Source organism: Propithecus coquereli, unplaced genomic scaffold (genome assembly GCF_000956105.1).
Source record: "Propithecus coquereli isolate 6110/MARCELLA unplaced genomic scaffold, Pcoq_1.0 Scaffold94, whole genome shotgun sequence".
NCBI lineage: Eukaryota > Metazoa > Chordata > Mammalia > Primates > Indriidae > Propithecus > Propithecus coquereli.
This window is the reverse complement of record NW_012155729.1, coordinates 4,675,543-4,701,008: the sequence shown is the minus strand read 5'-3', so window position 1 is coordinate 4,701,008 and position 25,466 is coordinate 4,675,543. Positions and strand designations below refer to the sequence as shown.

Below are 25,466 nucleotides of genomic sequence, written 5' to 3'. Positions count from 1 at the left end.
CTAATCATTTATTTGGTATTATCAAAGTTACTAACATTTAAATTCTGACCTGTAACAATACTTGTATTCTCTGTTTTGTCTCTAAACTGAATCTAAACATTGACAAGCAATAAATAGCATTTGCTTTTTAAGGGCTGTGTAAACAACATTAACTGCAGAGCCATGCAGTGCACGAAGATTGCATTTCCCTCGCTATTAGCCTGACATGAAGGCCTCCATAACCTTTGCAGAAACGTGATCTTTGAATCCAGACAAAATGGTGGGAACCTGTACACCTGATTAATAAAAGGACATAGCTTTAAGAAAGCTAGTTCTCTAAAATCTTAAACTGTCAGAAACTTTGCTCTTGGACATCTCACTTTTGTCTGGAAGGCTTGAGCCAAGGGTTCCCTTTGCTGCAGAAAACCAACCTAGGTCCCGAGCTTCAGATAAGGGGATTTCAGACACAGAATTCCACATTTATCTTAATGTTGTATTTACTAAGGACACATAACCTTGGGTCTGCTTCTCAGTCTAGCTGATATTAACAGCTTTAAACACAGCCATGCTTTGCTTTGAGCCTGTCCAAATACTGTTTCCTTTAACTTTTACCTCCACTCCACTCTTCTCCCAATCCTACAATAACCCTGTCTCTTCCTTTGTTTGGTGAGATGCCTCATGGTGCCTCCGGTATGTGGTCTCCCTTGCTACAGCAAGTTATTAAAACCTAACTTTGTTGGACTACGGGTGTGTCTCAAGCAGTCTTTATCACAATTATTCAGAATCATGCCATGGTTTAGTTTAGTTAGATCATGCCTTCTAATTTTCTGTTTTTCTTAAGAGTTTCTCATTGCCTTTCTTCTTTCTCATGAGATAAATTTTAATTTTGTCACTATTAACATTTAGCAAGACATATAACTCATTTGAAATGATGACAAGACAAACAATTATGACCAAGTTTCTGCGAGCAATGACCTCTGTATCACACCTGATATTGAAAGACATCACTGTTGGGAAGACATTCTGATTTTAGAGCTATTAAAACATGCTGTTAAAACATGGTTGTCTCCAGATCCATGAAATATCATCATTGCTTTGCAGCCTTGTTGCAAAACTGGGGGTTTCTTTTCATTTTCTTCTGGGTTGGTTTTGTTATTTCTATAGTCCACATTTTCCTCTTTCTTGGTTTTCACCTTTGCTTGGCTGAAGTGTATACTGAAGTAACTTTCTCAGAATGGATGCATGAGAGGTAAACATTCTGAGTCCTTGATTAGTATTTTGGTTGTCTGTATGAAATGTAAAGTCAAAATAATTCTCCTTCTGGAGAATTGACATTGAGGCATTGCTCCAATGTCTTATAACATCCAGTCTTATTGATGGGGCATCTCATGTGGTCTAATATTCCTTTTATATGTTTTCTCTATCTGATGTTCTGAAGTTTTACAATAATGGGTTTAGGCATCAGCCTTTTTTCATTCATTCTGTCCAGCGCTCAATGAAACTTTTCCGTCTCAATACTTGTGTCTCTGGGAAAGAGGAGTGTAGGAAGCCTGTTGTCTTAGTCCTTCATTCGTATAGGGACTTGGGATTATCTTCCCTGTACTTGGTCCCTTTGTCACTTCCAGCTGGTGATGTCCTACTGGATTCAGAGTAGACAGTTGGCTCTGTTCTTTGCTGCAGCCCCTTCCTGCACGTTCCGAGCTGTAGAGTTCTTGCTCTACCGAATCCCCCCAAGTTTTCTCGAAACCTTTGGGATTGTCTTACCCACTAACAGTTACCCCTCATGCTTATTCCTCTGGCGAATATGGTGAAAGCGTTCAGAATAGTTTGCCTTTTTATAAGCTTTGTAGTCGTTTATTCCTTACCTTTCCTCCTAAACACACCCACCAAACTTTACCAGGTGTACAGACCTAACGTACTGGCTATTTTAAAGTTACGTAAAGTGTCAGCATTCATTTGGCCACCCCTGTAAAGGGGAGGACGCAGTTCACACCCTGACTGCAAGGCTCTGTCTTCTAGTGGTTCACGGCCTTAAGCGTCCCGTCTTCGGATTGTCCCCTCGGCCTGTGCCGGGGAGAGATGGAGAGGTCAGTTGTCTTTGAAGTCTTTCCTACTCGGTGTCCTCCGACCCTTGGCGACCTTCCTCTAGTGTGGGTCTTTACTTCTTCCAGGACTGATTTTTACGTTTCCTTTCCCACGACTCCCCGCTGTGCCCACTGGTCTCCCTGGAAGCCGGTGGAGAGAGTGTGGCCAGTGCCCTGCGGGGGACGGAGGGAGCCTGGCTCTGTCCTGCTCTGAACCCTCCCTGGGGCCCCTTTGTTCTTCCTGACAGGGAGAAGGGGACTGAGGTGTTCAGAGCCTCTTCGGTGATTCCCAGCAAGGACAAAGCCGCCTTCTTCCTGAGTTACGAAGAGCTTCTGCAGAGGCGCCTTGGGAAATACGAGCACGTGGTCAGCGTGCGGCCCCAGCAGCTGGCCGGGAGGCTGTCGGTGGAGGTGAACATTCTGGAACCGTCCGGCATCGCATCGTTGCAGGTGCTGCCCCTGCACAACAGCCGGCAGAAGGGCAGCGGGCGAGGGGAAGGTGAGTGCCGGTGCCGGATCTCGCGGGGCCTCCGTGAGGACGCAGAGCTGGGCCGTGGCTCCAGGGACATCTGGGAAGGAGGGCACCCCCTCAATAGACGCATGGAGTTGGGAAGGCAGCAACCAAGCAAAGACATGCCTTGCACTTTATTATTATTATTTTTTTAAAGTGCCAGGCTCTAATAGATTTTCAACTGTTTAATTATTGACACAGTCATACCACGTCTGGGAATCTATCTTAGGTAAAATACCTAAAATATTGGATATGTTATATGTACGAACCTGTTTGATAATATTCGTAGTAGCAAAGACACTCCATCAGCCTAAACATTCGATGATAAGGGGGAGATTAGTAAATTACAGTTATAAGACAATTCAGCATGTGACAGGGAGAAAAAGATGAAATTGTACATATGCTGTAATATTAAATATGTCAACTTTGTTAAATGAGAAGTGAAAAAAAAACTAGAAAGTTATAAAAATAGTCATTTTATATTAGGGGTGTGGGAATATGGGGCCATTTTCTAAAAATCTGTTTTTAAACGTTCAGCAATATGTTATATCCTTTCTAAAGCACAGTTGAGTTAGTGACCTTGTATGGGAGAAGTTGTCACCCTCAAAGGGAGATGCTGGTTGTTGATTATGTGTTGACTCCAAACACTGAGCTTGTCGTTCTTTATCAAGATCTAATGGAAAAGGCAAAAGTATCGTCAAGGTCTCTGGGATTTAGAAATGGCATGAGATGAAAGACGCTGTTCTTACGTTGTGTAGGTGGCAGTCATAGGGTTAATGGGTTTTAGTTCAGTTATTAACTATAACCTTGAAAAAAAATTACTGCAAGCCTGTAAGACTCAGCCTCCACATCTGGAAAACAGGGATAATAACTACCTCCTAGGGTCATTGTAAGAGTTTAATAATTGTTATCGTTATTATTATGCTTTTAGAGTTGGGGGTCTCACTCTGCCACCCAGGCGGGAGTGCAGTGGTGTGATCATAGCTCACTGCAACCTTGAGCTCCTGGGCTCAAGTGATCCTCCTGCCTCAGCTTCCTGAGTAGCTAGGACTGCAGGTACACGCCACCACACCTAGCTAATTTTTTTAAAAAAATCTTTTATAATGATGGGGTCTTGCTATGTTGCCCAGGCTGGTCTTGAGCTCCTGGCCTCAAGCGATCCCCCTGCCTGGGCCTTCCAAAGTGCTGGGATTAAAGGCATGAGCCACCACCTGCTATCATTATTGTCATCAGCTTATATATTTTTTTAAAGCAGATCTCATTTCCCTGGTAAGAGCATAAGTGCCTTTGAAGGCAGATGTGTGTCTGATTAACTTTGTCCACTTGGTATTTAACATGGTGCCTTTTAAACAGTCAGTGGCAAATTGAGTGTCTTCAGATTAGGAAGAAAAGAAAACACACGCATACAAATAACAAAGGATATTTTAAAATTTTATTTCTCTCTAATCATAATTTAGCAGGAAATTTTCGTAGGAAAGTTTTCTTTCAGGAGGAAGGAGGCAGAGCGTCTGTGACGCGTGTCTGGGGAGAAGCGCGGTGTTCAGTAAACGTGGCAGGAGAGGATGCTGAGGGTGGTCATGCACAGTAACGAAATGTGCGCTTGCCTACTTTTCAGAGCCACTGTGACCCTTCAGAGAAGTGTACGTGTTGTGGTGTGTGTGTGTGTGTGTGTGTGTGTGTGTGTGTGTGTGTGTGTTGGGTTTGGAGGGCGCATGAATTACGGTTGTTAGCCAAAAAGTTGTTTACTGTTTATATTCAGAACCCGCTAATATCTCAGAGGAATTTTTCCAGACCATTGATCTCTTGGGATCTGTTTATTTTTAAGAAAACTGTTTTCCTAGCTCTGTATACCAAAGCACAAACTTCGCTGTCCAGAACATGGAGATTTCACAAGCATCTCCCAGAGGCAGGTGCAGTGGGCCAATTCCCTTCCTGCCGCCCCCATTCCCATAGTTCAGAGCCCAGCTGTTACTGTTCCTGCGGCGTGGTCGTCCAGCAGTGCGGAGCATGGGGTGTTGTGATTTTGTCTGGACATCACTGCATGTCTCCAGAAGAAATCTAGGGTAGAGATCAAGCTAGAATTGGGCTTGCACCAGAACATGAGCTGTCCTTGCGTGGACGTGGCCCAAGCCAGTACATTCCTCAGACAGATCTGGCTGCAGTTAAGACATCACAGTTCTGGAATTTGTGTAAGCAAACCTCTGACCACTCGAGACCCATTTTCATCTTTAGAGATAACAACTCTAGATAAGGATTACTTCTGTGTGCTGGATATTAGATGAAGCTCTTTGCATGTAGTATGATCTCATTCAATCTTTATTACACCTCTTGCAGGTCATATATTTTTAAACCCCCATTTTGTGTATGAAGAAGCTCAGGTTTACAGAGGTTCAGTAACATGGACAAGGTCTCATATTTACGTATTGATAGAAACAGAATTTAAGCATAGACCTGTCTGACTCCAAGTTCACGCCTTTGGAACTTGCGCTGCCCACTTTCTCACTAAATAGAAGATTGTAAACTACTGAGGGGTGGGTTCAAATCCCAAGTCTTTCCCTCGTTAAATATAAAAATAAGAAGAAAGACTAAAAACAATATAATCTACCTTTTCCTACCACTAACCAGGTACAGTTATATGACTTTCATGGTTTATCTTTTATATTCCTTTTTTTTTTTTTTTTACTTTTACTTCTAGTAGAGACGGGGTCTCACTATATTGCCCAGGCTGGTCTTGAACTCCTCGTCTTGAGTCATCCTCCTCCCTCAGCCTCCCACAGTGCTGGGATGACAGGCGTGAGCCACTGTGCACGGCTGTTCCTTGCTTTTAAACAAAGTTTTATTGAGGTTTAATTTACATACCATAAAATTTACCCATTTTAAGTGTACAATTCGATGACTTTTAGTACATTTGCAGTTGTGCAGCCATCATCACAATCCAATGTTAGAGCATTTGTGTCACCCCAGAGAGATCCTTGTACCCATCTCTCAGTCATTTCCTGTTCCCACCCCAGCCCCAGGCAACCACGCATTCACCCTCTGTCCCTATAGGTTTCGGACAGCTGTATTTTTTTTTAAACACCTCAGGTGATTCTGATGCTTAGTTCAGGTGGGGAACCATCACTTTAGACTTTCCAGTGGAATTTAGGGACATCAGCTATGTCAGGATCTCAACCTACAGAAACAAACAAGATTGCTCCTTCATTTCATGGGGACTTTAGAATACTCTGACTTTGGATCCTTATTAAAATGTGTATTATTCCTCTTTTCCACCATGTTTGTATGATCACATCCAGGCCAACGTAGAATTTCCCACACAGATGGTAGAAATAACCTCTTCCCATCTCCAGCTTTTGCTCATCAACATGGAAACTGGAGGTGGAGAAGCACCAACAGGCCATCCCTACGGAGCAGGCAACGTGATCATTCAGGATATTTTGGTGTCAAAAAAGAGCTTCTCCAATTAACGTGGTTCCACCGTGGCTTCTTGGGCTTGTGGGATCGCCCCTTCCCCAGGCCCCTGAGTGTCAGCCTTCATCCTTGCTGTTGGACACAGCTCCATCACTGAGCGCGGTGGTTCCCACTTTGCTGCACATTATAATCCCCCAGGGAGCTTTTATAACTCTGTTGCTCAAGTCTTACCCATGCCAATGAAATCAGAATAGCTGCAGATGGAAACCAGTTCTCGGTATTTTTTTTAAAGATCCTCGTGTGATTCCAGCGTGCAGCGAAGTTTGGGGTCTACACTATGACTTCTTGTTTTCTAGCATTATTTGGCTTGCGTTCCTACCCCTTTCTTCCCTAAAATTCTTTTCTTGGTCTGCTGACTCTGTTTCCAAGTCCCCCCGCAGGGGTTCCTGGGTAATCGAAATTCCTCATCTCTGTCAAAACTGAGGAACTCATGTGACCTCACCCCAACCTAACATTAAAAGGAAATTTTAGTTCCAAGAATGAGGAGACCTTTTAACTGTTTTCACGTCCTCCCGCCGTCTGATTCATCATTGGCAAGTGCCTCACACTCAAGAACACAGAAGAAAGAGTATCAGTTTACTAAAAAGACAACCTACAGAATGGGAGAAAAAATTTGCAAATCGTGTATCTTGTAAGAGTCTAGTGTCCAGAATATACAAAGAATTCTTACAACTCAACCACAAAAGGATAAACAGCCCAATTAAAATATGGGCAAAGGACTTGAATAGATGTTCTTCCAAAGGAGATATACGAGTGGTCAAAAGCATAAGAGAAGATACCTAACACCGTTAGTCAGTAGGAAAATGCAAATCAAAACCACATTGAGATACTACTTCACACCCACTAGGACGGCTATAATTGGGCAGGGGGGAGGGAAGATTACAAGTGTTGATGAAGATGTGGAGAAATTTGGACCCTCACGTGTTGCTGGTGGGGATGTCAGGTGGTGCAGCTGCCATGGGAAACATTTGGAGGGTCTTTAGAAAGTTCAGCCATTTGACCCAGCGATTCCTGTGGGTATATACCCAAAATGATTGAAAACAGGTTCTCAGATACTTGCACAGGAATGTTCACAGTAGCAGTGTTCACAATAGCCCAAAGGTGGAAATAACCCAAATGTCCATCAGCAGGTAAATGGATAAACAAAATGCAGTGTGTGCACACGTACAATGCACTATTATCCGGGCATAGAAAGGAATGAAGTGCTGATAGCGTGCTACAACCTGGAGCACTGCGAATCTACTAAATGCCACGGCTCTGCGCACCTTAAAATGGCACATCTTATGTTCTGTGACTTTCACTTTGATTAAAAAAAAAAATGAAAAAATTACATTGCGGGTCGTTAGAATCCGCCTCCCTCCTCGTGCCCTGGAAGCGAGTTCGGTGTGTTCTCCAGCAGCTTTCTGTGCGTCCTTCACATATCCAGCAGGGCACATGGTAGGACTGGGTGGGACTCAGTTCATGGCTTGCTCTTTCATCATACCACCCCTGCGTAAGCTTCCTGTGAACTTTCGATCTTCAGATAACCAGAAGAACTAAGGAAGGTTAGTTGGAAGGAAGAGAACCACTCGAAACACAGGTTTGTGCCTCTCATATTGGAGAGGGGATGGCTCGACACCGCACCTGTCTCTGAGAACAGGTTGGTGACTGGCCACATACGCTGGGAATTCAAGTCCCCTTGACCTCAGATGTTTTCCACTAGCGCAGTGTCTCGCATTTCGGTAGATGCCCAATAAGGCATTGAATTGAATCTATTTAGAGTTTTATTATGTTTTTCTTTGGCCTGTTAGCATCATGACTCTGTCTTTGCCGAGCAGGCTCTCCCAGGGTTGTATTCTAAGGCACTCCATGCGGTGCCTGGCGTAGAATGGGTGCATAATAAATGTTTGTTCCTTGAGCTAAGGAATAAGTAACCGCTGGCTATGACAGTGCTATTAGGTTTTCAGCACTCTCCTGGCTTGCGTTGGTGAGTTTTGCCAGATCTTGGGTCCGGCTCTTATGTTGTTATGAAGGAGGGATTAGAAGACAGAATTAATAACTCACTTTGGTTCCAGACTTTGGTTCCAAAAATCTAGCTCTAGATAAATCCACCTTTGCTATGGTTGCCAGGTAACATGTAGGATGCCCAGTTTCATTTGAATTTTGGATAAACAATATGTCCCGTGCAATATTTGGGATATATTTATACTAAAAAAATATTCATCGTTTATCTGAAATTCGGGTGTAACTGGGCATCCTGTATTTTGACTTTCTAAGTCTGGCGACCCCTCCCTATTAAAGGGCTGCATTGTGACTGATGGTTAAGCCCCGATTTCCATGTTCTTGCCCCGGATCCAACACCCACTCAGCAGCTGGAAGGGCACGACCCTGTTTGGCCTCTGTGAAATCTCTGTACATTTGCCAGGAAACTATCTGATTGTTCTGAACGTTTCCAGCATTGCTCAGCACAGAAATTATTCAGGTATGAATCATTTGGCCCCATAGTTGGTTTTGTTTTGATTTTTAGTGCCAGTATGAAAACCCGTGTTATCTTGTTTGTTCTGACATCAGCTGTCGTTCGGTCAACCCTTGAGAGTGGCGCATGGTTTGGGCCTTGTCTTCATTAGCCTGGTCAGCAGCCCGCCCTGCCCTGGGAGACCCCACTGCATTTCTTCCTGTTTCCTGCTGTCCTGGTTTGCTGTGTGAGGCGGGTATTGTCACCCTGTGTGTGTGACATGGTCCACCACAGCTGTGGCTGAACCCAGAGGGAGTCCGGGTACGTGACACGGGTCACACACCAGAGTATCTCCCGCACCCACCCAGAGACTTTCAGGTCGAGACGCTTCTGTTCTGTTGACGGGCTCCCCTACCATCTGCCAACCACGTGCTGATGTTTGTTCCACCATTCTCATGCTCGGTGTTCAGCAAGCCTGTCATGAGCTCTCACCATGTTTCTGGCGCTGTGCTAGTGCCTGGGATCTGAAGATATTAATATCTAAGACATTGTCACCGTCCTTGCAGAACTTAGAGTCAGCAATGCAAAATTATTTTTAATCTTAAGTTGTGGTGGAAAGCACATAACATAAAATTGACCATCTTAACCATTTCTAAGTGTTCAGTAGTGTTAAGTATATTCACATTGTTGTACAACCAAACTCCTGAACTTTTCCATCTTCCCAAACTGAGACTCTGTACCCATTAAACACGCTCCCCATCCCTCTTTCTCCGGCCCTGGCAGCCACCATTCCACTTTCCATCTCAGTGAATTTTAATACTTTAGATATATGCTATAAGTGGAATCATAAGATACTTGTCTTTCTGTGCCTGGTTTATTTCACTTAGCATAATGTCCTCAAGGTTGATCCATGTTGTAGCGTGTATCAAAATCCCTTTTTTTTCAAGGCTGAGTTAGAGTCCACTGTATGCATAGACCACATGTTTATCATTTATCCATGAATGGGTTCTTGGGTTGTTTCCACCTCTTGGATCTAGTGAATAACGCTGCTATGCTCATGGATATATAAATATCTTTTCTACATCCTGCTTTCAGTTCTTTTGGGTCTACATACAGAAGCGGAATTGCCAGATCAGATACTAATTTTATTTTTAATGTTTTGAGTAACCCTTCACCATATTCCATCGCGCCTGCACCATCTTCCATTCCCGCCCACAGCGTAGACGAGTTCCAGTTTCTCCATATCCTCACCAACACTTGTTATCTTCTGTTTTTTTCTTTTTTGATAGCAGTCATCCTGGCGGGTGTGTAGAGTTGGCAATTTTGAATAATAAAAGAGGAAAATGCCATCAGGCTGAACCTATAAAAGGCTGCTCAGCCTGTCTCAATTGTTAGATCACCTTCCACCTGCGTGCAAGAGGAAAACGTAAAGGAATTTAGCAGAAGTCTCTAGACCTCATATTCCTTTGCTGCTCTAACACTGCCTTCGTCAGGCTTCCATTCCGTTCAGTTTCAACTGCTTCGAGCAGCTACTGTCTGAGGTCTTCAGTGGACACTAGGGACTGCAGGAAGGAAGGGCTATGCGTATTTTCAGGGGTTAATTGTGCTTAGGCTGGTGCTTGCTGGTGAGCTAGTGAACGCCCATTTTCATGCATAGTCTCCCTTGGGATGTCACTCAAATGTGGAAAACTGAGCCTCAGGAATGTTATTATTTTAGGAAGAAAGAACACCAAATAAGTAGCGAAGAAAGCTACTTTTCTAAGAAACCTGGGCAAATGTCACTTAACTGTAAAATACTGGAGTTGAATTTGAACCGCCTTGGCTGTAAATTTGCATTATTATTCCATGCTAAATGTTGCTGTCTTATCTATATGATGATATTTTCCAAAAGGATTTAAAATACCAAATGTCAGTGTAGGGGGAAGAAAAACCCTTTTCAATAAGAAACTGTCACCATTATGACAAAACGTAAACTCTGTGTTATCGAAGAATATGTTTTCAATAGGAAAACTGTATGTAGTAAGAGGCTGGTGAAGGTATTTAGGCAAATTCCCTTTCTTCCTCATTGCCTCGGCTTTGCCGGTCTCTCCGTCCTCGGCTGGGGCACTTGACATTGGTCTTCGTGCTGCCGTCAGAGGGGAGTCACGCAATTATCCACAGTGTTTTTGGCTGCCGTATAGTTAAGAAATTGCCTGCTTGGATCCTAGGTGAGCAGGTTACATAAACAAACAGCCAATTTCGCCTCTCTCTGAAGAGGAAATGAGCAGGCAGTGTGTGTTGGGAAGCGATTTTGTCCAAGCACCAGGTGCTGGCTGTTTTTCTCCCGCAGCAGCCAAAGCCAAGGACTGCAGGAAACAGAGCCCAGGAATCCCTCTGTCCACCCGCCCAAAGGGTGCAGCTTCCAGCCGACGTCCTTGAGCATGGTTCTTTGCGTCCAAATCTTGTCACCTTTGCACACTTTCCATAGCAGTTGGCTTCCTTTGTTCCCCATGAGGTTGTCTAGGAGGAGAATGTTTATTTGTGACTAACATTCATGTTCCAGGACAAAACTAAGGACACATGTTTTGTTCTCTTCAACCTTTATGCGCTATATTTAAAGTGCTTTGTCTTTAGAAGGTAGAATCAAACGAGGGAATATTTACTAGCACTTAGAGGCATGGTTCTTAACTCTCTTTTGATCCTTGGGGCATGTGGTGAAGGCTACAAACCCTTCCTTCAGAAAAAAATACACATATGCCCCTAACATGCAAGATTCTGTATGTCATTGCAGGGGGCTTTGGACAGATACTGACTCCATTCTACTTTATAAAGATTGCTCCTTATAGAAATATATTGATATATTACATATATGTAATATATATATTGAACTCCCTGTTATGAATGTTCACTATTCTGTGTCTGTCCTTTCCAAACACTTATTTGTTTTTTTCTCAAGCTTTCAGTAGTATAGAGAAAGCCATTATGACAAAACGTAAACTCTGTGTTATCAAAGAATATTTTTTCTCCGTAAGTTGCCTTTCATAATAGACCAAGAGTACAAGAAGCTACCTCTGAAGGGGAAGAGGGTGGGCATACGATGCATTGAGCACCTACTGTGTGCCAGGCACCTTCCGTATGGGATATGACTTAATCCCGACCATGACTCTGTGATTGTGGAATTATCCCAGTTAGCAGGCATGGAAGTTAGCTAGTCGGGCTCAGTTAGTTAGTTAGTCGGGCTCAGGACTATTAAGTCAGTCATTTGGAGTCTGTCCCACTCTAGAGCCCACTTGCATTGGTATTGCGTGACTTCCAAGGAGGACACAGCTTCTTACTCAAAAGCGTGGGGCTTTAGGAGGGAAGAGAGCCTCCCAGGGGCCTGCGAGACAGCAGGGTCGGTGGGCGGAGGAGGAGTGATGGGTGCATTTTCCCGAGGGCGCACGAGAGGGTCGTCTTGCGTGGGACCACCAGTGCTCGCAGGGGGGTGGCATTAGAAGACTCGGCCTCCCCCAAAGCAGGGCAGCCACCGCCGTTCGCTGCCACCCCGGCCAAGTGTGCGAGGAGGAAGGGAAACAGAGGAGGAAGAGATACGTGCTTCTCATTAGGAAAGTAGGTCAGATTCTTCCTTGTTTTGGGCCGCTCCCAATCTCTCTCCTGGCACTCTTCATTGTCCCTGCAGTACAGCCCGTGACTCCGAGGGCACTGCGGGGACGCTCACTGTGCCTCTGAAATAGTCCACGGCCCCCGGCAGGATGAGCCGCGACTCACAGTCAGGAGAAACGAAATAGTTCTCATTCTGCTTTGGGATTTTGGTCAGTAACTGTGGAGCTTTTTTCCTCCTCCTCTACTTAAAAGAGGGTTTTATTTTCCAGAGATATTACTCTGGAATTGTGCCCAGTAAACTTTTTCTAAAAAACAGGTAGTGGAAAATGCACCGGGTCACATGTCCTGTCTGGCACTTCATGAGTGGAAGTCGGGTCAGGAACTGGGCTTCTGAGTGGGTGACCACCCTGAGGGTCAACCCACTCCTTGGGCGTGGAAAATGAGCCCATTTAGGCGAATCTCATGAATTTTCATCACGAACTAGCCAACACCAGAGGTCAATGGGAAACCACCATCATCATACACTATCCTTTCTCATGGTCGATCTGAAAGAGCCCAGTCACACGAATTATGAAGAGAGAAATTATATTTTCTAATCCCCAGGGCTTTTATGCGGCGTGAATGGCATTAATTCAGGGTACTTGTAAGAAACATTTTGGGAGAGATTTGAAGCAAGACAAAGTAGGTACACGCTGGCATTATAAAGAGAGTCAAATCTAACTACTGCAGAGTCTTAGAGATAATCTAAGTGCTGCCTAATTACATACAACACGTTTTATTGACTCTTGTCTGTGGGTAAGCACAGGTCTGTTTTCTACCGGCCAAAACCAGAGTCACCTGAGAGACTCATTAGAATACACATATACACAATGCAGTTTGCACGTCCTTGCCTATGGGAGGCCAGCGAAGAATTTCCTTAATGCATGATCTGTGGGGCCAGGTTGTCACAGGTGCCCAAGGCCTTTACCTTCTCTTTTGCATAAGGAATTGGCGGCGGGGAGTGGTCCTGAGATTTTTATTTTCTTTTTACAACAGTATGTTAGGGCGGCTCAGTGACTGATGAAAAAAAAGTTTTCCTCATGGAATAATACCATATGGAGGAATAATCGAATTAGAAATCATCCTTTTGCAACTCTAATGAAAGAGCGAATCTGGCGTCATCTGTGATTGGCAAAACAACGGAGTGAAAGATCAGCGGGGAGCGTTGGAATGAGGGCTCAGGCTGACAACACCTGAACCCACTGTCAGTTTTACCGCCACTAAAAGTAGACAGGGAGATACTGCATAACTGCTAACGTGGCAGAGTAGAAAGCGCTCAGCATCATCTGGGAAGTGTTCTCTCCAGTAGCACTGAACCTGGCGCTAACCGAGCCTCCAGCTCTGGCTGCTGGGATACGAGGGAACCTGAGCTGGGGTCTCGGCCCTGCACAGCAGAACCACATGGAGAATTTTTAAGGTCTGCAGACCTAGGCTGAGTCTCAGACCAATTAAATGAGAATCTCTAGACCTGGACATTAATATTCCCTGTAGCTCCCCCAGATGTTACATTGTGCACCCAGATTGGAAACCAGGGGAAAAGCAGAGAATGTCAGGAAAGGACGTGAAATACAGAACGTGAGAAATACCGCAGGACACATGACTTGCATTTTACCACATACGTGTAGCATTAGAAAAAGAGGCTGGGGAGGGGACACTGTAGACTAAAAGAGACTTAAGAAACAGAAACGAAATGTGATGTGGGGACTCTGTTTTGATCCTGATTCCAACAAGTCAACCATACCAAGACTTTTATCAGAGAATCAGGGAAATTTAAATACAGACTGAGTATTAGGCGATCATAAGGCATGGGGCTTGCATTTTGTTCCTTGTGACGATGGTTTTGTGGTTATGTTGCAAAGAAAGTTGTTACAGTCAGAGATCCACAGCGAAGTATTTATGGATGAACTATGACGTCTGGGGTTTGATTTAAAACACTCCAGGAAAAAAAAATGGTGGGAGAATAGACAAAAATAGATACCAAAGATTGGTAACATGCTGATAATTGCTAAAGTTGGGTGGTAGGTACACAGGGGTTCATTTTATTATTCTCTCTACTTTTGTGTGTTTTAAAAATTTTCATAAGAAAAAGTTCAAAAGGGGGCATAAAGGTGAACTGTATGATACTGTATCTCTTGCATTGTGACATATTATCAGCACAAAGTCTTAGAAGTTCCTATGAAATATACCTGCAATAAAATGTGTGTACGTAAGAAAAGTTCTTATTTCTTTTCAGAAAAATATTTCTATGTTCAGTTATTATGTTTCTATTGCTTTTGTAGATGATTCTGGACCTCCTCCTTCTACCGTTATCAACCAAAACGAGACTTTTGCCAAAATAGTTTTTAAGCCCAGTGTGGTACAACAAGCCAAGATTGCCCAGAATGGGATTTTGGGAGACTTCATCATTCGATACGACGTCAACAGGGGACAGGGCATTGGGGACATCCAGGTACTTACGGGGTTCGCTGTTGCTGTTTCATGTTGGTTGCGAAACACTTTTAGTGAGACTCAGAACTATGGATTTCACACTTACCTAAGGGATAGAGAACTTTCTGTTTCTCACTAAACTTGTTTTAACCCAAAATATATCTTCAAAGAGATGCGCGGTGGTCTTTTGCTGGAAGCTGAGAGAACCTATTCCCTGCTTCAGTAATCTGGGGAGCAAACGAAATCTGTAATATGATTTTCCCTGTGGTGTTTTAGATTAAGTTAGAATTTCAGTTCATCTTCAATTTTAATTAAAAGAGACTGCTCCATGCCTCATTTCCCTTTAGGTTTTATTGCTCCGGAGACGGGATGGGAATATTAAAATGTATTAGCGTGCCTCCGGAATGTAGACAACCTTGATGTCTCACCTTGTAAGATGCTTGGGTAAAACCAGATAACGAGGGAAGCAGGGCTCCCAAGTAGCAAGGGCCAGGGAAGGAGGGATAATTAAAATTGAATTAGTAGCCATAATTGATAAATTTTTAAGGGAAGATTCTATCCTTATACAAATTAAATTAGCAATTAATTCTCTTGGAGGGATCCTGATCCCCCCCATAGATCATTTTGCTCTGGGTATAGAATCGAGCCCCAGACTCTGTTTCCTGCAGTCTTTGACTTTTAGAAGTTCCATGGACTCTCTGTTTTAGGTATTTCTCCTCCCTATTCTAGGAACTACCGTTTTCATGTGCTTTTCCCTCCACCAGGTGCTGAATGGCTATTTTGTGCACTACTTTGCTCCTAAAGACCTTCCTCCTTTGCCCAAGAACGTGGTGTTTGTGCTTGACAGCAGCGCCTCCATGGTGGGGACCAAACTCCGGCAGGTGAGTGAGCGCCACCCGCCCACTTTGTTCCTCCCTTGCTTTTACCTGGGACAACAATCTGCTTTGTGCATCCTTCAGATGAAAGATCCTAAATGCCGAGCTCACCTCTTTAAATTTTCATCTTCTCTCATATTTTTCTTCTCCCTATTTTGTTAGCTCTCTGCTACTTTCAAGATAAAAAAGAAAACATCTTGTTCAGCTTTTTTAGTTGCTCCCAGTGGAAAGCTAAACCAAATGTTCGTTTTGGTTCTTTTTCAAATCTACTCTGTGACTTTAGGATTTTCAGTTATTGTACTAAGTTTTTAATAATTAAAAAATTTTTTTCTCAAGCACAGTAAACATAGTTATTTTAAAGTCCGTGTCTAATAAATTTAAACTTTGGAGCCCCTTAGGGTCTAAATTACCTATAGGTTTTCCAAAGTTTTAATCACCCTAAAGCGAGGTGTTTTTTCATAGTGGCTGCTATTTATCGATGTTTGAGTGGCCTTTCTCTGTTACCAAATACTCTGTAAAGTGCTTTGCTTTTGGTACTGTGCGTTCCTATGCCAGTTCCATTTGCTGACCTAATTGTTTTTGAGAGTTTGGTGGCTGGACAATAGATATTAACAGAAGAATAATCATGGCTTCTTTTCGTTTAAGACCACTATTGGCCACAGAATACAGTGTTAATTAGATCTGACATAGGATCCAGTATGAAAATAATCCCATTTGGATTTTGAACCAATTAATAATTAGTGAGTAATTGCCATGGGCCAGGTTTCCCCACATATCTCATTTAATTCCTATGTATCTACATATCTTCAGATGTTTTTTCTTTCTTATTTTTTTCTTTCTTTTTAAATAATGAGCTTGATGAGGGGAGGGTTTGTGTTTCCTCTGATCAAAAATAACTTGATGAAGGTATTGATGATTAAAGTTACTGCAATGAATCTGAATTCCTGTTACCACCAAACAGTGTGTATTCAGAGATTTTTATTTACCATCATATCATGAATCTGTCTTATGTTATTAAATATTCTTGAAAAACCTGATTCTAGTGGTCATAGAGCAGCACAATCCAATAGAAGCTTCTAGGAGAATGGGAATGTTCTATGCTGTCCAATATGATAGCCACTGGTCACAGAAAGCTATTGAGCACTTGAAATGTGGCTAATCCAACTGAGGAACTGAATCTTTAGTTTTGTTTAATTTTAATAAACTTGAATTTCAGTAGCCACAGGTGGCTAATAGTTACTGAGTAGACAGTGTAGCTGCAGAACATTTATTCACCCTACCTGCCATGGGAGACTTTTAAGTTAATTCCACTTTTTGCTGTTATAAACACCACTGAGATGATTTTCTTTATGTAGAAATCCTTGACACATGCTCGTTGTTTTTTTAAATTTGATTCTTGGAAGTGGAGTTACCGGGCCAAAGAATGCCAAATCCTTTGTGGTTTTTGGCGCATATTACCAAAATAGTCCAAAAAGGCTGTGCCAATTTGTAACATGTAAAACTGTTACCAGGGTCAGTATTCCAAATAGATTAAGGGGCTAAAAGGTAATCAATGAACTACACCCCCAAAAATGTAAGAAAGCGTAGGTGCATATTTAACTAGTTTTGAAGCAGGGGAAAACTTTCTAAGCCTAAAAGCAATGAAAGTAATAACTGTAAAAGAAAAGAATCAACAACTTGAGCCACATAAAAGTTATAAAACTTTTGTTGTAAATAAAAAAAAATAAAAGTAAACAAACGACAGGGAAATTGTATGCAGGAAAAAGACAGGAGTTTATCATTAATGTGTAAAGAGCTATTCCGGATCAATAAAAATTAATCATGTGTAAGGAAATGAGCAAAGGATGTAAAACAATCCAAAAGGGAAGAAATAAGAAGATTCAGTGGGATTATGAAAAGGGTGAAGCGTATTAGTAATTAAAGCAATGCTCAAAGACTCCCATCTTCAGGTGCCAGAGTCACTTCCGGATTTAAGCCCAACCCTAGTCCCTTCCGGAGCACAGGGTCTTCTTCCACTTCTGACAGGAGAGAGATCAAGAATCTTCTTACCAAACAGCCCCTAGAAAGATAAATCCTGCCCCACATTGTCAAGAGAAAAACCAATGAAATAAATCAGGGTCTCCCAAATTTCCCTTTAATCATAAAATAATTTGGATACTTCTTAAAAATGTAGCATGGGGCATTTTCAACATCTCTAAGGGTATTACATGAATTATTTACTATGAGGGTATTTAGTCTTTGTAACAATTTGGTCATTCCCATTTTACTGATGGAGAAACCGGGGCTTTGCAAAGGTACATAACTCGGCTAATGAGTGGCAGGGCCAGTCCGACTCCCAAGTCCGTGAGCACAAAGCTGTGGTTCCTTCGTGCATGTATCAATGTGGTAAGGCAACCAAGGGACGTGGACAAGGGGACAAGGTCAGTGCAACTTTACGTTTTAGGACCCACGTGAGAAGAAGGCCGCATCGCAGAAGGCAGGGCTTTCCTTGCATTATGCAAGAGCAGTGTAAGAACAGATGTCAGACCATTTGTTATTCTCTCTTCTTCCTTCATTCCTGGATATTACAATCCATTCCTTGCCGGCCGCGGAGAGTCTGGCATGCACTCTGCCGGCTGCTAAGCTACAGCATGGCTTCCCTCCAGGACAGCCGCCCCGGAGCAGCCAAACACATGTCTGAGCAATTCCTAATGCCCCTCGCAGCCTTGAGCGGTTTTGAAAACTGTTGACTATTTTAGCAGTTCTCGGCTTCTCCGAGGCCACGGCACTAAGCGAAAAGCTTAGCTGGCGCTTCATAGAGTCTTGTCTGTGATATGATGTCTGCTGGTGAGAAGGAAAATTACCCCATGCGCAGGGCTTTCATGTTATGTCAACAGGCTTGGCAACACAGGACATTTGGATTCTGTTACAAATGATTCACTGTCATTCTGGATGTTCTTGGCACCCCTCATCGGTGACGGGCCTGGAAGATTTAACTGTACTTATCTCAATGTAGGGCACTGAGTTGGTTTTTAATAATTACTTGTCAAGATCATTCAGCCTTAAACTGCACACTCAGTAAGGCGTGTATCTGCACTGGGGAGCCCCCGAAGCTGTGTGCACCTGGAATTCTAAGGCTCTTGTCTGAATCCCGATGGGAATATGCTCCCGGAAGCCAGGACTTCCCCAGCTCGGGAACAGCGACAGAGCTGCCCCCGGATGGCACGTCGCTTGGCCGTTTTCTCTTCCACGTGCATCTGCAGATGAATGCGCTGAGAGATGGCTCTGGAGCTGGGGCAGGCAGGATCTCTGCCTCCCGACTGGAGCTTGTAAAACTTCTCAGGGTGGCCGCTGGGAAGAGCGAAAAGAGGGGAGACAAATGTGATCGGGGTCGACTTCCTTCTTCCTTGCTAGTTGCATGCTAGAGCATTAGCACTTGCAAGCATGCATGTCCTTGGGGGCATTAAACATGATACCTTGTCTGTTAAATACCTTTTTTGTTTTTTTTTTTCTTGAGACAGAGTCTCACTCTGTTGCCCGGGCTAGAGTGCCGCGGCGTCAGCCTAGCTCACAGCAACCTCAAACTCCTGGACTCAAGCGATCCTCCTGCCTCAGCCTCCCAGGTAGCTGGGACTACAGGCACGCGCCACCATGCCCAGCTGATTTGTTTTTCAATTTTTAGTTGTTTGGCTAATTTCTTTCTATTTTTAGTAGAGACGGGTCTCGCTCTTGCTCAGGCTATTCTCGAACTCCTGAGCTCAAGCAGTCCTCCCGCCTCAGCCTCCCAGAGTGCTGGGATTACAGGTATGAGCCATGGGGACCGGCCTGTTAAATACCTTTTTCTTTGGCCAAGGCCTATGCTTTCTTCTCTTTCTTTCCCCTAATCTATGTAATTTTATCTACCACTTTCACCTTCATATTAGGGGGCTTGGCTAAGGAACCCTCTTTGGCAACCAAGCAGTGATGAATGGATCATTTTCCAGATGCTTTTCATGATGTAACTTTCTCCAAACTTGTTCCCACACTCTGTTCCTTTCTATGCCAATCCAGGTTCCCATGGAGCTTTTGAAAGTTTGTTTCCCTTTTTCTGTTTAATTTGCTTGACAATTTTAGAGGGTAAAGAACAAGCATTTTTCTTATCCATAATTGCCATGTTAAAATGAGGGAAAATGTGAATTAATGGGTTGGAAAACTGCATGTTGCTCGTGCTTCATTCACATGTTTACTTTATGCTCCAGGACACGCGTTTCTTCCTCACTGTCCAAAACTGGGCTCCCAAGAGCTATCCGGGCATTTTATGTGTTACCTTACAGGTGAATAGTTGGTAAATGAATCCCCCACGATTTGGGGAACATCTTGTTTTTGATCATTATAGTATGTATTCCTAGCTCTCAGCACATTACCTGACACACAGTAGGTAATGACATTTGCTGCAAAACTACCAGCACATAAACAATCAATGTACCTTATATTTTTTTTTTAGGGCACAGTAGAGACCATTGAGTGATCAGCGCATACCAAGCACTCTGAGGGTTTTATATGCATTTTTTTCATTTAATCTTTCAGCCATCTAATGAAGTAGACATTGCTAACCTCATCTGATAAATGGGAAGGTGATGTAATTATGCTGAAATACAGAAAGTTATAAGTAGAAAAGTTAGGTTTCAAGCCCAGGTTGGCCTACCTAAAGCGCTTCACCATAACATTAGATATGGACCATGACATAGCTGTAGAACACCTGTTAAGTGTCAAGGCTCTACCTGTTCTTGTCAAGTAATGGGATGGGCAATGCTGCCCATCTCAGGTGAGTGCATACAGATGTCACCTGCCCAAAGAGGCATCAGCCAGCAGACTGGTATTATGAGAAATTAATGAAGCTGTTCCTCTCTGATCCATAGAATTAATATGCAGCATCTCTCAGACATGTACAGGGCTGCAGACTTCTCTCCCTTTTATAATTTGGATTAGATGGGTCCAAATTGGATTGGACGGGTCCAAGTACGGAGACAGTGGAGGGATAGGCTGAGGAAAGGCGGGTAACTGTCAAGTGCAGTGATGTCCAGTGGTGTGACATTCTAGCTGTCCTCTTCAAGAATATGTGGATCTGCCACATTTTGAAAGGGAGGGTTCTGGAAAGATATTAGTGTGTGGGCATCAAAGAATGCAGCCTGAGGTTCCCTGAGCAGCCTGGAGAAATGTCCAGCACAGGCCGCAGGGCCCAAAAGGGCCTCAGAAGACTTGTGATCTGGTTAGGAAGAGAGAACTTCCTGTGCAAATGAAGGAGCTCAGAAGGAAGGAGGATGCCAGATGCCAAACGAGATCTGGTCTAGAAAACTGGGAGAATCTCAGAAGGCAAGCACTCTGTGGCTATCCCACAAATAAAAATCAACAATATAGAGCTTTGAGTCCACCTGCGTTGCCTGTGCAGGTTGCAGGGCTTTGTAAGCGTGGGAAAGCATGGCCCTAGAATAGTCCAGCTTCCCTCTCTGATTTTCTGAAAGGGGTCAGCAAACCTTTTCTGTAAAGGGACAGATAATAGATATCTTAGCTTTGCAGGCCAGATGGTTTCTGTGGTAACCGCTCCACCCAGCTCTGCTGTAGTAGTACCAGAGCACAGGCACAGCCGTATGCAGAGCAGTGGGCATGGTTCTGTTCCAATAAAGCTTTATTGAAAACAGACAGCAGTATGGACTTGGCCCCTGGGCCATAGTTTGCTGACCCCTTGTCTAGAGCGGTGACTTATTGGCGTGTGACTAGAGGTCATTTCAGTTGACAGTATTTATTCTCATGTACCGGGCTGCCCTTGTCAAAACATTCCCACTAGCAGATGCGTGTTTCAGGAGCACGTTGCAAAAGAGATCTGGGACGTGGGGCAGAGAAGAGAAGTCATTGGGAAAACTGCGGTTTTTGTCTCTGACTCAGACCATGAGATGATCAGTGACGGACAGAGGGCCGAATATTTTTGCCCTAGACCATCAGTGAAAACTCGGGTTTTTAGTTTCAAGAAAAAATTGCTCTTCAACAATGACAATGCAGATAATTTTAGATAAATTGAAGGTCTTCGTTTTTAAAAACTTTTTTGTCGAGGTAGTTAAGATTTACCCAAATGAGGTCATATTTTTAAAACGTTGAGCCTCTCTGAATGGAGCCACTATGGGGCTGTCGACAAAGAAAAACTTATCACTATGGAGCTTTGAGTGCTGTTGTGTTACCTGCTCAGGTTGCAGCCTGTTGTGAGCACCTGGGAACACGGCGCCAGGACGTTAACAGCAAAGCCCAGCTTCCCTCATTTCTGGTTTCCTAATTTTACACTCAAGTCTCCAGACTTTCTCTGTAAAGGGCTAGATAGGGGCTGAAAGGAAACTTTGCTACAAGCAACAACCAGCTAAACACTGCAAGTCAAAGAAAATTAAGTGAGATAACAGACATGGACGTGCTTATCAGAGTGTCAGAAAGCTTTGTCACTCCGGGATTGCACAGCCTCCGCCGGCCGATTGAATTGCACAGGGGTCCCTACGATTCCCGATAGCACAGCCGCCGCCGTCCCTTGTTTGGGACACCTGACTCTCCCTCGGGTCCCCGTCTTGGCTTTGACTCTAGACTTAAGAGTCTTCAAGAATGAAACAAATATTGGTTATTTGCTGGGCAAGAGTTCCCGGGGGATACAAAGATAAGCGAGACAGAGCCTGTTCTGTTGAGAAGCCCAGAAGAGAAGAGAGAGTCAGACGAAAGTTACACGCAAAGAGCTCCCTGTGAGAGAGACATACGCGAGGTCCCGCCGTCGCACAGTGGGGCGGTGGTGGTTCTTCCCAGGGGTGGAGGGCGCAGGGCGGATGAGTGCTTCTCAGAGGAGGGCGTCTGGAGTGAGCCTCGAAGGTCTCTTAGAAGTTAGTTGAGAGGGTGGCACGAGAAGAGGGGGAGAGAGTCGGAGCGGAGAGAGAGATGGGTGGCGTGTGCAAAAACACAGAGGCACGAGGAAATGCATGTACAAGAAGAGCGTCAACTGTAAGGCGCTTTAAGGACTTGAGAATCTTGCTGGGGAGAAGAAACATGGAACAGTCACACGTCATTCAAATATGACATGTCACGTAGGTAGTGGAAAGAATCACAGAGGAGGGGAAGAGCTTGAGGTCGTCAGCAAAGACTCGTGATGGACGCGGACTAGGAACTAGTCCTTGAAGACGGGATGTGCTTTTCTTGCCAGGAAAGGAATGAGTGGATTGTTGGTTGGGGAAAAACGGGAAGAAAGTCATGAAACAAGAATGAATGTTATAGTCTGAAGGTTCGGGTAATATTTTGGACTAGATGACTTGAAAATCTTCCTGATACAAACACGGAGCAAAGCGGGGAGATTGGAACAAGTCTGCTGCGTGCATAGCTGAGCTGGCGGGCGAATGCAGACCACCGCAGAGTCTAAGAATGAAAGGAGAATGGAAAGCAAAAGGCAGAGGACCCGAGGCAGTGATGCTCTCCCAGGGGAGTTGCCAGTCTCTGCATCCAGGGCCTGACGCATTAGTGCCCTGCTGGGAACAGCAGACGAGACCGTGGGCCGTCCGAGGCGGGAGTTGAGCCTGAGGCCCTTGCATCAGACTGGTTCCTCTGAGGGACCGCACCCTCGGTGAAGTCGTGGGCAGAAGAAACCTCCACCCACCGACATGGGAAGACAATGTGGAAGGAAGTTTATCCAAGTAGTTTATAAACAACAGACATTTGTTCCTCACGGTTCTGGAGGCTGGGAAGTCCAAGATCAGGATGCCAGGGGATTCTGTGTCTGGTGACGACCCACTTCCTGGTTCCTAGACAGCACCTTCTTGCTGTGTCCTCGCATGGCGGAAGGAACTTTCTAGCTAGCTCTCTGGGGTCGCTTATAAGGGCAACCCCAATCATGAAGGCTCCGTCTTCATGACCTAATCACCCCCCAGAGGCCCCACCTCCTAATACCATCACCTTGGGTGTTAGGATTCAGCCTTTGAATTTGGGGAGACACAAATATTCTGTCTATTGCATACCCCCAGGCTATGTCAAAGGGTGTCCTGATGGACCAAATGTAAGTCAGATAATTAGTGATTTCCCAGTCGCCTCTCCTGGGCGCAGCTGGAACTCGAAAGGGAAGGCAGCAAGGCCAAGGGAACAGACAGACATCCGGGGGGAAGGACCACGCTCATTCCAGGTGCCGGCGGGGCCGGGCTGAGGGCTGCAGTGGCCTTAGGGACTGAGTACTCAGGGATGTTTGGGAGAGTCAGGGGCAGCTTTGGGAACATGCTGGACTGGAGGAAAATACCTAGGAGAGAACTGAACCAGGTTTGGGGGGCCAGGCGGGAAAATACGGAGTTTCAGAAGTCAGATTAAGTCCAAGATATTGGAATTATTCATCCCCTGCATCCTGTCCACTAGCTCAATTTCTTCTTCTTCTTCTTCTTCTTCTTTGTTTTTTAAAGAGACAGGGTCTCGCTCTGTTGCCCAGGCTGGAGTGCAGTGGCGCGATCATAGCTCAGTGCAGCCTCAAACTCCTGAGCCCACACGGTCTTCTCACCTCAGCCTCCCAAGTAGCTAGGACTGCATGTGTGCACCACCACACTGCCTGGCTAATTTTTAAATTTTTTCAGAGACAGGGTCTCGCTATGTTGCCCAGGCTGGTCTGGGACTCAACCTCAAGCGATCCTCTCTCCTCAGTCTCCTAAAGTGCTAGGATTACAGGCGTGAACCACCATACCCACCCACTGGCTCAGATTTCTGAGACATGTAGCACATCTGAAACCTCGGCCAACGTACTACCTTTGTGATTGGTCAGAGCTTAGTTCTGATGCCGTTTTGCTTTTCTTCCCCAGGTAACTGAGCCAGACAACATGAGCAGAGATGTGAGGTTTCCCTTAGACCCCTTCCCTATAAAGCTGCTGTGGACCCTCTGGCTGTCCGTGTCCTGTCTAGTGCAAATAAGGAAGACAAGAAAAAGTAACAAAAGGGTCCTCCCCAATCCCCAATAATCAATTAAGTTCACCCAGTTTTATAAGCCTTTCCCTCCTGCAATAAAAATCTCACCTTAACCAAGTCTGGGAAGGTGGAAAGAGACACAGGGAGGTGTCATCACGACCCCTGCCTGGTGGAGGGTGGCTCCACTTCCTCTAAATACTTTCCCATATATACAAACCACATTTGTTGATATACTGTGTTTACTTCTTACGTAACTGTTCCGTGATTTTACACGGAGCATGGCTTTTTCCCAGCCTCTTCGTACTTTTGTGTTTTATGTTCTTAATGTTCGTCAAGAAAAATCTCTGGGAATTTATAGCGGGAGGCAGAGGGTGGACCTAAGCCCGGGAAACAGGAATCACAAGAACTCAGGCTGAAGGGAGGATTGAGTGGGTCAAAGGCAGGCAGAGAGTCTGACACCAAAAATCTGTAGAATGAAACAGGCAGGACTCCGGAATCCAAACACGCAGCCAGGAGATATAAACTTCAAAATCTAGCCCAAGGCACTGGAGACTGGAACTCAATCATTTTAGCCAGAAGCGTGTCAGGACAGTGGGTGGAGGTCACCAGCTACTCAGCGATCTGTAGACGCAGGTGAACTTCACCTGGGCCGCATCCTTTTGCACCTGGGGATGAGCACCTGGACCCTGCAGGTGCAGGTAGCCATGATCTCGGGAAGGCTCCCCAGGCCGTGTGGTAAAGGCTGTATTCTTGGCTGAGCGAGGAGTACAGAACTGACCGTGGACATCACTCCTCACAAGTACTAAGCTTCCACGTGGAGAGAAACGGGAAAAAAAAAAAATCCGTTTTGAGCCTGGAGTCATTTACACATCGAGTATGAAAAATAGATGTGCCTGATACGTCGTAAAGAATCAAAGAAATCGTATTGGCAAAGAGCTCTTGAGACAAATGTGCAGTGACGTTATTAGGTAAATGTTTGACACACTTGTCAAGGCAAAGTCAAAACACCAGGAACGGATCCTGACATGAGCAGGAGGGTTGAGACGAGACATAGCTGGCTTCTCCAGTTAGAATAGCGTTATCCAAACACAAAGACTAACGCAATTTAGTTACGTTTATATCGCAAAAATATTTTAATATCCAAACCTAATCGGTTC

General features: G+C 44.5%; 1 protein-coding gene across 1 annotated transcript in view; it reads left to right on the top strand.

Moving 5' to 3' along the window:
* ITIH5 (inter-alpha-trypsin inhibitor heavy chain family, member 5) overlaps positions 1–25,466 on the top strand; it is a 65,494-nt gene that overhangs the window by 18,962 nt on the left and 21,066 nt on the right. Inside the window, exons 4-6 of the mRNA XM_012664907.1 lie at positions 2,312–2,562; positions 14,377–14,546; positions 15,289–15,405. Of these exons, the coding sequence (XP_012520361.1) occupies positions 2,312–2,562; positions 14,377–14,546; positions 15,289–15,405 (538 nt within the window). The remainder of the gene's footprint in view (positions 1–2,311; positions 2,563–14,376; positions 14,547–15,288; positions 15,406–25,466) is intronic.